The 12,111-nt window shown below is 36.7% G+C and overlaps 1 protein-coding gene across 6 annotated transcripts in view; it reads left to right on the top strand.

Moving 5' to 3' along the window:
• Adamts12 (ADAM metallopeptidase with thrombospondin type 1 motif 12) overlaps positions 1-12,111 on the top strand; it is a 326,379-nt gene that overhangs the window by 126,009 nt on the left and 188,259 nt on the right. For all 6 annotated transcript variants that reach the window (XM_004848653.3, XM_021261519.2, XM_021261518.2 and 3 more), the window contains one exon: positions 8,519-8,669. In XM_004848653.3, coding sequence (XP_004848710.2) covers positions 8,519-8,669 — 151 coding nt within the window. The remainder of the gene's footprint in view (positions 1-8,518; positions 8,670-12,111) is intronic.

Below are 12,111 nucleotides of genomic sequence, written 5' to 3'. Positions count from 1 at the left end.
GGCTCTCCTTGATTTGAGGGTTTGTGTTGAGAAGTCTGCTGTGATTCTGATGGGCTTTCCTTTGTAGGTGATTTGTTTCTTTTCTCTAACTTCTTGTAGGATTTTGTTTTTCTGTTGGGTTTCTGGGATCTTGACTATTATATGTCTAGATGTAGATTTTTTTTTTATCATGGCTAGTTGGAGTTCTATATGCCTCACTTATCTGTATGTCCAATTCTCCACCTCTGTCTGGGAAGTTTTCTACTATTACTTCTGTGAACAGTTTTTTTTTAATGTCAATTGTGCTTTCTCCTGTTTTTTCATGGACTCCTATCAGTCTTACGTTATTCTTCTTTGGATCGTCTAGCAGTTGTTGGATTGATTTCTCGTGGTCCCTTACTATTTTTAAGAAATCTCTATTTTCACGGTCTCTAACTGTGATCCTGTCTTCTATATCAGATATTCTATCTTCAGATTCCCTTAATCTGCTGTGGATACTTTCAGTGGATTTTTGATCTCCTCAATGTCTGTTTGAATCTGTTTCATGGATTCCATTTCTTTCTTATGTTGGGCGATCATGGTTTCCATTTCTTTCTTATGCTGGGTATTCATGGCTTCCAGCATGTTTCTGAGCTCATCTATAGTTTTATCTCGTTCTGTTCTAGATCCTCTAATCATGTCTTTCATTCTGCTCACCATCTCTGCGTATATCTGGGAGATTATTTCTGCTTTGAATTTTTGTAGAGCCTCATTCATCTGTTTTGTTACTTCCTGTGCTATCAGTTCAGTGTATCCACGTGGTTGGTTATGGGACTTTTCCATCTCTTTTCCTCCAGGATTTACCCTTGTTGGGGTGGAAGTCTGAGTTTGTGCCTTGCTTAAGTGTCTTCTCATTTTTGTTTTTGGTACTGTCCTTGGTTTAACTCCTGGGTTGATAATTTGAAATTGTTTATTGTGGGTATCTTTGTTGCTTGTAATTAGAACCCTTATGGAATGATTGCTTCTCAGAGGTGTCTTCCAGATATAGCTGGTCTTTAAGTTTTGAGTTTCTAATGAGTCTAAGGCTATCTCATTTTCCTTATACTAGGAAGGTTCATTGACTAGATCAATAACAACACCTTAGCCCAAGTGATACAATCAGCAATACCATTACATCAAGTAGATCTTTGAAAATGACATTTTGTGGTAGTTATTAATCTATCATGTTTAGCTGTGTGAATTAAATCAAGATCAAGGACCAACCCAACATATAGTGAATAAACTCTTCAATATAACATCCTTACCCTTTGGGATGGGGAGTTAGAAGGGGTTGGGGAGGGTGGGACAGATGGGAAGAAGGATAGGGGAAGGTTAGCAGTGTGGTCAGAGGACACAGGTGAGAAGGAAAAAGAGAATGTTAGGAAAATGAACTCCAGCTGAGGACCAAAACAGGGACAAAAAGGGAAGATGAACAATGTGGGAGAGCAAGAGAGTGAGTGTAAGAGAGAGAGAGAAAGGAAAGAGGAAAGAAAGAAGAAAAGAAAAGAAAAAAAGGAGAGAAAAACAAATATTTGCAAAGAGTAGGGGAAAAAATTAAAGATAAGAGGAGCAAAAGAAAAGAAAAGAGAAAAAAACCAAAATAATAAAACTAATTTTGAGAATAAAAAATAACCATGAAGATGAAGGGCCTCTTTTGGGGTATGTCTCTGCTGTCACAATAGAAAACGTGGGTTGCAGTGTGCAGATATAAGTCAGTGAGCCTCAGCAAGCTGGTCGCAGACCCATGAGATTCAGGCAGATTTCTGGCTGCAAGTCCCAAGTTGAGCTCCCTGTCCTCCTATAGGGTTGAACTCTGCAGAGTTGTATTGCACGTTCCAACTGACCTTCCCCTGAAGATAGTCCTCGTCCTGATGGGAGAGAAGATGACTCCAACTTACCCAGTACAGTGGTCTGGTGGTCCAGTGTCTTCTGTGTCTTTGTAGTGTGGGACCAGGTGGCTGTACGGGGCGGGGCAGGGCCGTGTCCAGTGGATTGCTGTCGGGCAAGGGCTGATTCCTAATTAGGTGTGTTCCGCCAGACTCCCGATGTTGCTGCGACATCCACAGACCTGCCTGTCTGCAGCAGGCTGATTTGGCACGTTTTGCTGCAACTCGCGATGTTGCTATGGCGTCCTCAGACCTGCCTGTCTCAACATTTTTTTTTAGTTCATTAGGTTTATCGGTACATTGTAGGCATACAATATGATGACATTCATCATTGGGCATTTGTAACTTTACACAATATATCTTGGTTCTTATTTTTTCACCATTCCCCTGCCCTCCTGTCAAAACCTTCACCCCTCTATATTTACAAAGACTTTGTTTCCATTTTTTTCTTTTCTCATATTTATTCCTTTCCCTTCTTTCCTTTTCCCTACCTCTCCCATGTCCTCTTCCCCTTTGGATCTTTTCTTCCTATTTCACATTATCTATTATACATTTTGATCCTAATTTACACATTCAGTTTCTCTCTCCAGAGAAACTTTTTGGTATTTACACGTCTGTCCTATTTATTTCACTTAAGAGTATCACCTGAATGTGCATCCATTTAGCTATAAATGTCTCTAGTTTCTCATTCTTAATGGCTGAGTAGTAGTTTATTTGCTTTTTCTACTTCTTTGTCTGAGAAATGTCTGTTCATTTCAGATGCCCATTTTTGGATTGGGCCCTTAAATTTTGGAAGTCTGATTTTTTATATTCTTTATATATTCTAGATAGTAAACCTTTGCCTGAGGAACAGCTGGTAAAATTTTTTCCCCACATTGTGGGTTGTCTCTTAGCTCTGTTGGTGGTTTCTCTTGCTATGCAGAACCTTTGAAATAAGATGAGATACTAGTTGTTGATTGTTTGTGCTAGTTCATGTGTGACTGAGATTTTGTTCATAAAATCTCTTCCTACCCCAATGTCTTCAAGAGTTCTACCTAACCTCTCTTACAGCCGGTTTAGTGTTTCTGTTTTAATATCTAGATCTTTGATCCATTTTGATTTCAGTTTAGTGCATTTTGAGAGATAATCAGTCCAATTTTAATCTTTGGCAAGTTGAAACCCAATTTTTCCAGCACCATTTATTAAAGAGGCTATCTTTCCTCCAGTGAGAGTGTTTGGCTCCTTTGTCAAAAATGAGGTGGCTGAGAGTGTCTAGAGTTGTTTCTGCATCTTCTAATCTGTTCCACTCATCTTTGGATCTTTTTCTTTGCCAGTACAATGTTGTTTTATTACAGTAGCTTTGTAGTATAGTTTCAAGTTGGGGATGTGATACTCTCTACCTTGTCTGTTGCATAGAATTGTTTTTTATTCTAGGTCTCTTCTTGTTCCAGATAAATTTTTGCATTGTTTTCTCAAGTTCTGTGAAGAATGCTGTTGAAATTTTGATTGGGATTGCACTGAATCTATATACCAGTTTTGGAAGTATGGCCATTTTCACTATATTTTTCTTTCTGTCCAGGAACAAGTGATATCTTTCCATTTTGTGATATCTCTTTTGATCTCTTTTTAAAGAGTGCTGTAGTTTTCAGTGTAGAGGTCTTTGATTTCTTTTGTTAGATTGATTCCTAGGTATTTCATTTTTTTGGATGCTATTGTGAAAGGAACAGTTTCTCCAATTCTTCTGTCAGTGAGTCTGTTGTTCATGTACAGGAAAGCTATTGATTTTTGTGTGTTGACCTTGTATCCAGCTGCTTTACTCAATTTGGTTATTAAGTCTAGAAGACTTTTGGTGGAGTTCTTGGGATCTTCTATATAGAGTATCATGTCACCTTCAGATAATGACAGTTTGACTTCTTCATTTCCTGTCTTTATTCCTTTTATTTCTTTCTCTTGTCTAATTGCTGTTGGTAATATTTCCAGAACTATATTGAACAAGAGTGGTGATAGTGGACATCTTTGTCTTGTTCCTGATTTTAACATGAAGGATTTCAGTTTTTGACCATTCAGTATTATATTGGCTACTAATTTTTCATAGATGGCTTTTATCAGATTGAGATAAAGACCATCTGTTCCAATTTTTTTGCAGGTTTTTAAATCATGAATGGGTGTTGGGTTTTGTGAAATACTTTTTCGGCATCTATTGGGATGATCATATGGTCATTGTTTTTGGTTTGTTAATGTAGTGATTTGCCTTTATCGATTTGCATATTTTGAACCATCCCCTTATCCTTGGAGCGAATCCCACTTGGTTAGGGTATATGATCTTCTCGATGATCTTCTGCATTCTGTTTGTCAGTGTCTTATGGAGGACTTTTGGATCTATGTTTATTAGTGAAATTGGCCTATAGTTCTCTTTTTCAGTTGGGTCTTTCTGTGCTTTGGGGATCAAGGTGATGCTTGCTTCCATGAATGAATTTGGGAGTATTGCTTCCCTTTCAATTTCATTGAAAAGTTTAAACAGTAGTGGCAATAGTTCTTCTCTAAATGTCTTCTAGAATTTAGCTGTGAAGCCACAGGAACCAGGCTTTTCTTCATTGGTGAGCTTTTAATTATGTTTTCAATTTCATTGATTGCTATTGGGTTATTTAGAATTTTTAGGTCTTTTTCGTTCAACTTTGTTAATTCATATGTATCTAAAATCTGTTCATTTCTTCTGTGTTTTCCATCTTATTGGCATATAGGCTCTCAAAGTAGGTATTGATGATCCTCTAGATTTCTGCTGTGACCATTGTAATTTCACCCTTTTCTTTCCTAATTGCATGGATTTGAGCCTGTTGTTTCCTTTTTTTTTGATAAAGTTGGATAAGGGTTTTTCAGTTTTATTTATTCTTTTGAAGAACCAAGTCTTTGCTTCATTGATTTTTTTTTTGTATCATTCTCTTAGTCTCTATTGCATTGATTTATGCTCTGATGTTTATAATTTCCTCCTTTGTATGAGTTTTGTGTTTGTCCTGCTCTTTTTTTTCTATAAGCTTGAGGTTCGGCATTAGGTAGTTTGAGTACAGTCCATTTTCCTAATATGAATATTCACAGCTATGTATTTTCTTGTAATACTGCTTTGATTGTGTCCCATAAATTGTGATATATTGTATTTGCATTGCCATTTAATTGTAGAAACTGTCTGATTTCTTCTTTAATTTCCTGTGTGACCCATTGGTTGTTCAGGAGTGTGTTGGTCAATTTCCATGTGTTTATAAAATTCTTGTGGCTTCTTTTGCTATTGATCTCCAATTTCATAGCACTATAATCTGATAATATACAGGGGATAACTTTAATTCCTTTGCATTTACTTAAACATGTTCTGTGAGCAAGTATGTGGTCTGTTTTGGAGAATAACCCATGTACAGCTGAAAAGAATGTGTATTCTGATTTTGTGGGGTGGAATACTTTGTGAACATCTGTTAAGTTCATTCATTCATGTGCTTGGTTGAGTTCTAGTATTTCGTTGTTGATTTTTTGTCTTTCTTGTTGATCTATGTGTTTCTGACAATGAGATATTGAGGTCCCCACTATTATTGTATTAGAGATTATTTGATTTTTTATGGCTGTTAATATTTGTTTTGTATAGTTGGGTGCACTAGTATATGGTGCATATATATTTATGATTGTCATCTCTTCCTCTTGGATTGTTCCCTTTATAAGGATGTAGTGTCCTTCTTTGTGTCTTTTAATTAGTATTGGTTTGAAATCCATTTGACCTGCAAATAAAATAGCTACTTTTTGGGGGGGGGTTCCTGTTGCATGGAGTATTGTTTTCCACCCTTTAACTTTTAGTCTATAAGTATCTTTTTGAATTAAGTGTGTTTCTTCTATGCAAGATATTGTTGGACCTTGCATCTTGACCCATTTTGCCAGTCTATTTGTTTTGATTGGTGAATTGATACCATTAACATTGATGGTTATAACTGACATGTATTGACTTATCCTTGTCATGACCTTTTCCTGTTATTGGATTCTCCCTCTTTGCATTTAATTTCTTGTCTTGCCTGATGTATTCATTCTGCTGGGCTCCCTGGGATTGTGATCATCATTGTCTTTTCTTAGGATATTGTCTAAAACTTTTTGGAATGCTGGTTTGGTATTCATGAAGTTCCTAAGGTGCTTTTTGTCATGAAAATATCTTATTTCTCCACCAGTTTTGAAAGATAGTTTTGCAGGGTACATCAATCTGGGTTGGAGATTGTTTTCTTTTAGGGCTTGAAAACTTCATTCCATGCTCTTCTTGCCTTGAGGGTTTGGGTTGAGAAGTCTACTGTGATTTTATGAACTTTCCTTTGTATGTGATTTGTTTCTTTTGTCTGAGGGCTTGTAGTATTTAGTTCTTCTGTTGGGTTTCTGGACTCTTGACTATTATATGCCTAGGTGTAGATTTTTTTTTTTTGATCATGGCTAGTTGGAGTCCTATATGCCTCACTTGTCTGTATGTCAAATTATTTTCCCTTGCTTGGGAAATTTTCTGCCACTACTTCTCTGAACAGGTTTTTTAATGTTATTTGCACTCTCTTCTGTTTCTTGACTGACTTGATCAGTCTTATGTTATTCTTCTTTGCATCATCTCGCAGCTGCTGGATTGATTTCTCATGGTCCCTTGCTATTTTTAAGAAATCTTTCTTTTCCTGGTCACTAATTGCAATCCTGTTGTTTATATCCAATATTCTGTCCTCACATTTTATTATTCTACTTGTAAACTTTCAGTGGGATTTTTAATCTCCTGGAAATCTGTTTGCATCTGTTTTATGGATTCCATTTGTTTCCTATGCTAGCATTCCATCATGCTCTTTAGCTCCTCTTTTTTTATTTGTCTGCTCTGGAGTTATTAATCATGTCTTGCACTATGGACACAATCTCTCTTGTTATCTGAGAAATTATTTCTGATCATATTTTTTCCAGATCTGCTTTTGTTGCTAGTTTAGAGTGTCCAGTTGGTTGAGTTTCCAATTATTCCATCTCATTGCCCCTTGGGGTTGTCTTTGGAGACCTGGAAGCCTAGTTTTGAGTCTTGTTTAGGTGTCTTCTCATTTCAGCTGATGCAGTCTGCTGGGCCTTTATTGAGGTGACTCCTTGCTCTTCCAGTGGGCTTTAATTCTCAACAACCCTGAGGGGTCTTCTCTCTGCTGCTCACCACTGTAACAATTCCTGGATTCAGAATAATTGCCTTCTGGATCCCCGTGCTCGGCTGTTGCCTGGCCAGACTTCTGATTGGGGCCTGCATGCCTGTGCAGCTGTTTATGAAGCAAACATTTTGCAGAGACTTCCAAGACAAGGCCTTTGCCATAAGCCAGAGGCTCCCCTGTCTGAGGAATCCCCTCTTGCTTCCTGTCTGTTGGGACTGCTCAGCTAGTCTCCAGGTTCATGTGCAAAGCTGAGAAGTCCAAGGCCACTAAGGAGTGTGGGATGGGAGCTTGAACTTTGGAGCCTTTTACAGTTCCCCTAAAGTCTCCAATATTTCCAGATTTATTTCTGAGAAGTCAACATTCACTGAACTGCTGTTTTGAGTGAATAGACCCTAATATAATGCAATGACATATTCAGGGTTTGGAAAGAGTGTAATGATAGGTAAAACTATAAGCTAGGCCATTTATTAAGAGCCTTAGATACATTAACTCATTTATTCTTCACAGAAATCCTCAATTATCCCCATTTTTCAGGTGAGAAATCTGAAATTGAGGGAGTCATTTATTCAAGGTTACAGAGTTAATAAGTGAAGGAGCCAGTTCAATTTGAACCCAGTTTCACTCCATAGTCTAAACTTCTGATTGCTTCAATGCAATACCCTGAGTAGGTCCTCTAGGGCAAGCCCTTTGTTCCATAGATATGGAATTGTGGTCCTGAGTGCTAAGTCCATCTTAGGAGATGATTGGTAGAGAACTGTTCTAAACACTTTAAATAGCTCTAAGAAATTTTCCTTAAGAAAATTTCCTTAAAAAGTGTACATGAGAGTTGTACACTTTTAGACTTGAGCTATGCACTGACCAACATTCTTCAGTGTACCTCTGAATCCCATATCTATGACATGGAAATGCCACCTTCCACTGGAAAGGGACAGAGGGCTTTCTGTCCTAAAACACAGTCTCAGATCACACTTAACATTATGGTTTTTTTTGTTTGTTTGTTTTCCAAAATAAAGTGTAGCTTTACACGCTTGCAGTTCAGCAGTTGAGTGAAGGTGAAGGGGAGGTTGCCCACAAAGAAAAAGTTGTAACAGTTATTGATGAAGAGTGGGGCCTACGTAACACCTCCATAATTGGCCAAGTGGCAGCCCTGATTCTTAATCTGAAATCCACAGGTATACAGCACTGAAGTTAAGGAGGATCCGTGAACCTGAAAAATTGTATGCTACAGTTTGGATCCATGTACACATGGGTACTTTTTTCATTAAAATCTCAAAGGAATCCATGACCCCAAAATATTTAATAATCTTGATTATAAAAACATTTCATCAAATCTTTGTGTATCTTTTCTGAATAGAGATGACAGAGTCCAAAAGTACTGGTTTTAAGACTTTCAGAGATTATCAAGATCCACATAGTATTTCACTTTCCTAATGTCCTTTATGTAGAATTTATTTACATAAACCTTCTTGAATATATTTACAGACTGGATTTTTCCATCTACCACACGGAGACTTTTTCATTGAGCCTGTTAAAATGCATCCAGTGGCCAAGGGAGAATACCACCCCCACATCATTTACAAGAGCCAGAAGCAGAGAGTTACAGAGAGGAAGGAGCCAACCTGTGGATTAAAGGGTATTGTGACTTAAATATTTTTTAAATAGAAGAGTTTCCTCTTCTGCTTATTTTATTAAAACATGTCATCTTCTTATTCAGATCTGTAATCTCCACTGTATTCTGTTGTTGGAAAGTATTAGCCTTGTATAAATTCTTTCACTTTTCAGTACTCAAGTTTCTTTATATTCTTAATGAAAAGGGGAGAAAAGCCTCTTCTAGATTACTTGATAGTCATAACAGTAAGTTGGTTTTAAAAAGTATAACTCTTCTGACTATACTCGAGGAAAATAGTTTAAATTGAAGACTTATTTTCAACATTAGCAATGTTATTATACATATTGTAGAATATGGCCAGGGACCTTGTCACACCTGTACAGGGAAGGTAGATATAAATCTTTGAGGATGCCGATGATGATGTGTGAAGAGAAACTGAAAAATATATCAACCTATAATCAGATGATGAATTTAGCCGAGCTAGTTTTGACCACACTGTGTTGAAGTTGGTATTTGGTGAGCTGTGTTCCCTGTGGATCCGTGAAGATGCCTTGGTCATGACCTAAGCTGCTTCTCTCTGCCTTGTCTGAAATGCTTCAGGTAGTTTTCACAGATAAACTGATCCAGGTTATTTCCTGGTGATGAGATTCTCTTTAATATCTGAGAAATAATAAAGTATGCATAAAAAACCTAAGAAAATTGAAACATTCCCTTAAATAAAATATATTTTCTCTCTTCAGAAAAAAAAGCCAGAAGGGCAGCTAATAAAAGAAATAAATAACATCATTTGATGTCTTAAGGATTTGGAACGTGGACCTCAAAGGGAAAATGGGCAGTTAGGGAAGGTAGATCTTGATAAAGGTTGGGAGGACTCAGAAGCAGAGATTTGCAAATAGAATGGAAAGACAATGGATAAGTAACTGCTCCACAGACTTCAGCCAGTCTCTAATTGATGGCAGCTTTCTTGGGAGTTTCTTCTATAATCTTAGCAGTGTAAATTAGCAATAAGAAACTTTTCAATCTATGTTTCCTGTGCACAAACTCAGATAGCTACTTTAATTCCTTACCTTCAGTGAGCAATTGCAACTTTGTCCTAAATTAGGTAATTTACTATAAAAATCTTCTAACAAGAATTGAAAGAAGAGACAAATCACCCAGCTGATTTGATTGCTGAGTATACCAATCCAGGTAACTTAATCTCATGTAAGTCTTTAGGAGTCTCTATTTGTTATTGTTGAATCTCCTAGATAATTGCCCAATTTTGGTTACATTTTGAGTGATAACGTTGTCTGTGCGTGATTTGATATGTTTTAGATTGAATCTAAGGTCCAAGTTGCCAGTATGGCTGAGAAAGTTACTAGAGCATTGAATGCATTTGGCTGGACAACTGTTCCTGTAGGTATAATTGTGCTGAAACGTGAGTTAAAAGAATTTCTCATCCACCCATATTAAACATCTCTGTCTCCCCTGTTGAGATAAGTTGATTAAAAATTAACTAAGAATTGCACATATTTAATCATGAAGGAAGAATGAATGCATAGGAAAAGAGCACAATTTACAAATGCCACAGTACCTACTAGGTCACACAAAATATAATTATAATATTTGTAATACCATTTCATATTGTGTTTCTAGGCCAACCTTAAGACTTTGCATATCAACAAAGCTTCCTCTAATCCCAACCTAGAATTATGTTTGTATTATGAATTTCTCTACACATTTTCTGAAAGACACTCTCTTCTACTTCCTTAGAGCCTCAGAGTGTCAGCCTCGATTCACTGTGTCAGAAGACCCTGTGAAGGTGTCTAGTGGAGCCTCCTTCCACTAAAAAAAAATTGTAAATCTGAGAATAATTTTGAAACACATCAAACTCCTAAGTGTCAGAATGGAGCCAAAATTACAAGTCATAGTTCTATTATACCTCAGCCTTTATATGACCAGATATATATTCTTTACATCTTCCTGGAATATAAATCTTGTTTCACAGCCATTATCACAAGTAAAACAGGGGCTTCCTCCTCCAACAATGTGTAACTTGCTGTAGTGTTAGGTGCAAAGTAGGAACTGAATAAATTACTGACATGAAACAGTGTTTCATTAGCCACAAAGTCAAAGCTAGGGTATACTGGCTTCTACTCTGTGTTACACTGATAAAAAGAAATATTTCTTTTCTACATATTGAGGAAGTATTTGTTTGTAACCATTTCTCTTTCTAACATAATGTTTAAATCATAGAAAGAGATTAAAAATATTTAATGTGCTCATAAATATTCTTAAAAGAGTTGTGATATTTAGAATTATAAAATCTTGGTAGAGTGAAATATACCTGGTCTTGCTGGAACAGATAATTGCAATGTTCTTGTACCCTGCTACCTTGCAGAGATGATGGAATTAATTCACAGTAATTGTGTCATTAGCCAACATTAAGGTACTCTTTATGTTCAGGCCAATTGGTGCTACAAGACTAAATTATTGTGATTATATAAAAGGATCATCTTTGCTATGTAACTTGCAAAGGCAGTAAATGTATCAATTATTTTCCCCTAAAATATATCCCTTCACTTATTTTTGTTTTGTTTTGTTTTGGTAACGGGGATTGAACTCGGGTCCTTGCGCTTGCACAGCAGGCGAGGAAACCACTGAGCCAAATCCCCGGCCCCCTTCATTTATTTTTATTTACTACATAGAAAGATGCCAGGAATTTCACAATATGTTCATTGTCAATAAGGTGCAGTTTCTTTTTGTGAGACTGTAATATAATGCAGTTTTGCTTTTAATTTGATTAATTTTACATTTTCTTCATATTTATTTTAATATATTTGCTTTTCTGAGCTTTTTTATTTGCTGAGCCCTGATGAAGTTTTTGTTTTCTCTCAGATCAACTTTGTGGACTCCATGCTAAATAGTGGGGAAGTACAACTTGTCTGAATTAAATCTAGAGCAATTTTCAAACTTAGTCATAAATGATGACAAACTCTTTTCCATTAGGATTTTTGGTGAGAATGTGATCACACTGGGACTTGAATGGCTGTTAGATGGAAATGCCTGGGGGAACTTTGGTTCCAGAACACCAGGGAAGGAGTTAGCACTAGTTAGATAGCTCAGATGACAACAGCTACCTGGTGATTCATGGAGGAAAAGGTCCCAGCAGGTAAGGTTAGTCTGAGATTTCATTCATCAGAAGTTTAGGCCAAAAGTACGGTGTCTAGTTCTTGAAATGCATGCTTAGGTTCAAAATTCATTCATTCATCCAACAAATATTTATTAGGTATCCTTTTTATTCCAAGTGTTCCCCTAGGCTCTGTGAGTACAACTGTTAATAGAACATAGTTCTTTGTCTGAAGTAAGTAGGTATCCAATCCTCCCCCACCCAGATATATTGAATCTTAACACATATATTGATGTATTGGGCTTTGGTAACTCTACTTTATGTTGAAATTGCAGTTCATTTATATAGAATTGCAAC

This window comes from Heterocephalus glaber, unplaced genomic scaffold (assembly GCF_053883595.1).
Source record: "Heterocephalus glaber isolate CG9 unplaced genomic scaffold, H.glaber_assembly_v1.0 deba00001538, whole genome shotgun sequence".
NCBI lineage: Eukaryota > Metazoa > Chordata > Mammalia > Rodentia > Bathyergidae > Heterocephalus > Heterocephalus glaber.
The sequence above is the reverse complement of the archived record's forward strand: the minus strand, read 5'-3'. Positions and strand labels throughout refer to the sequence as shown.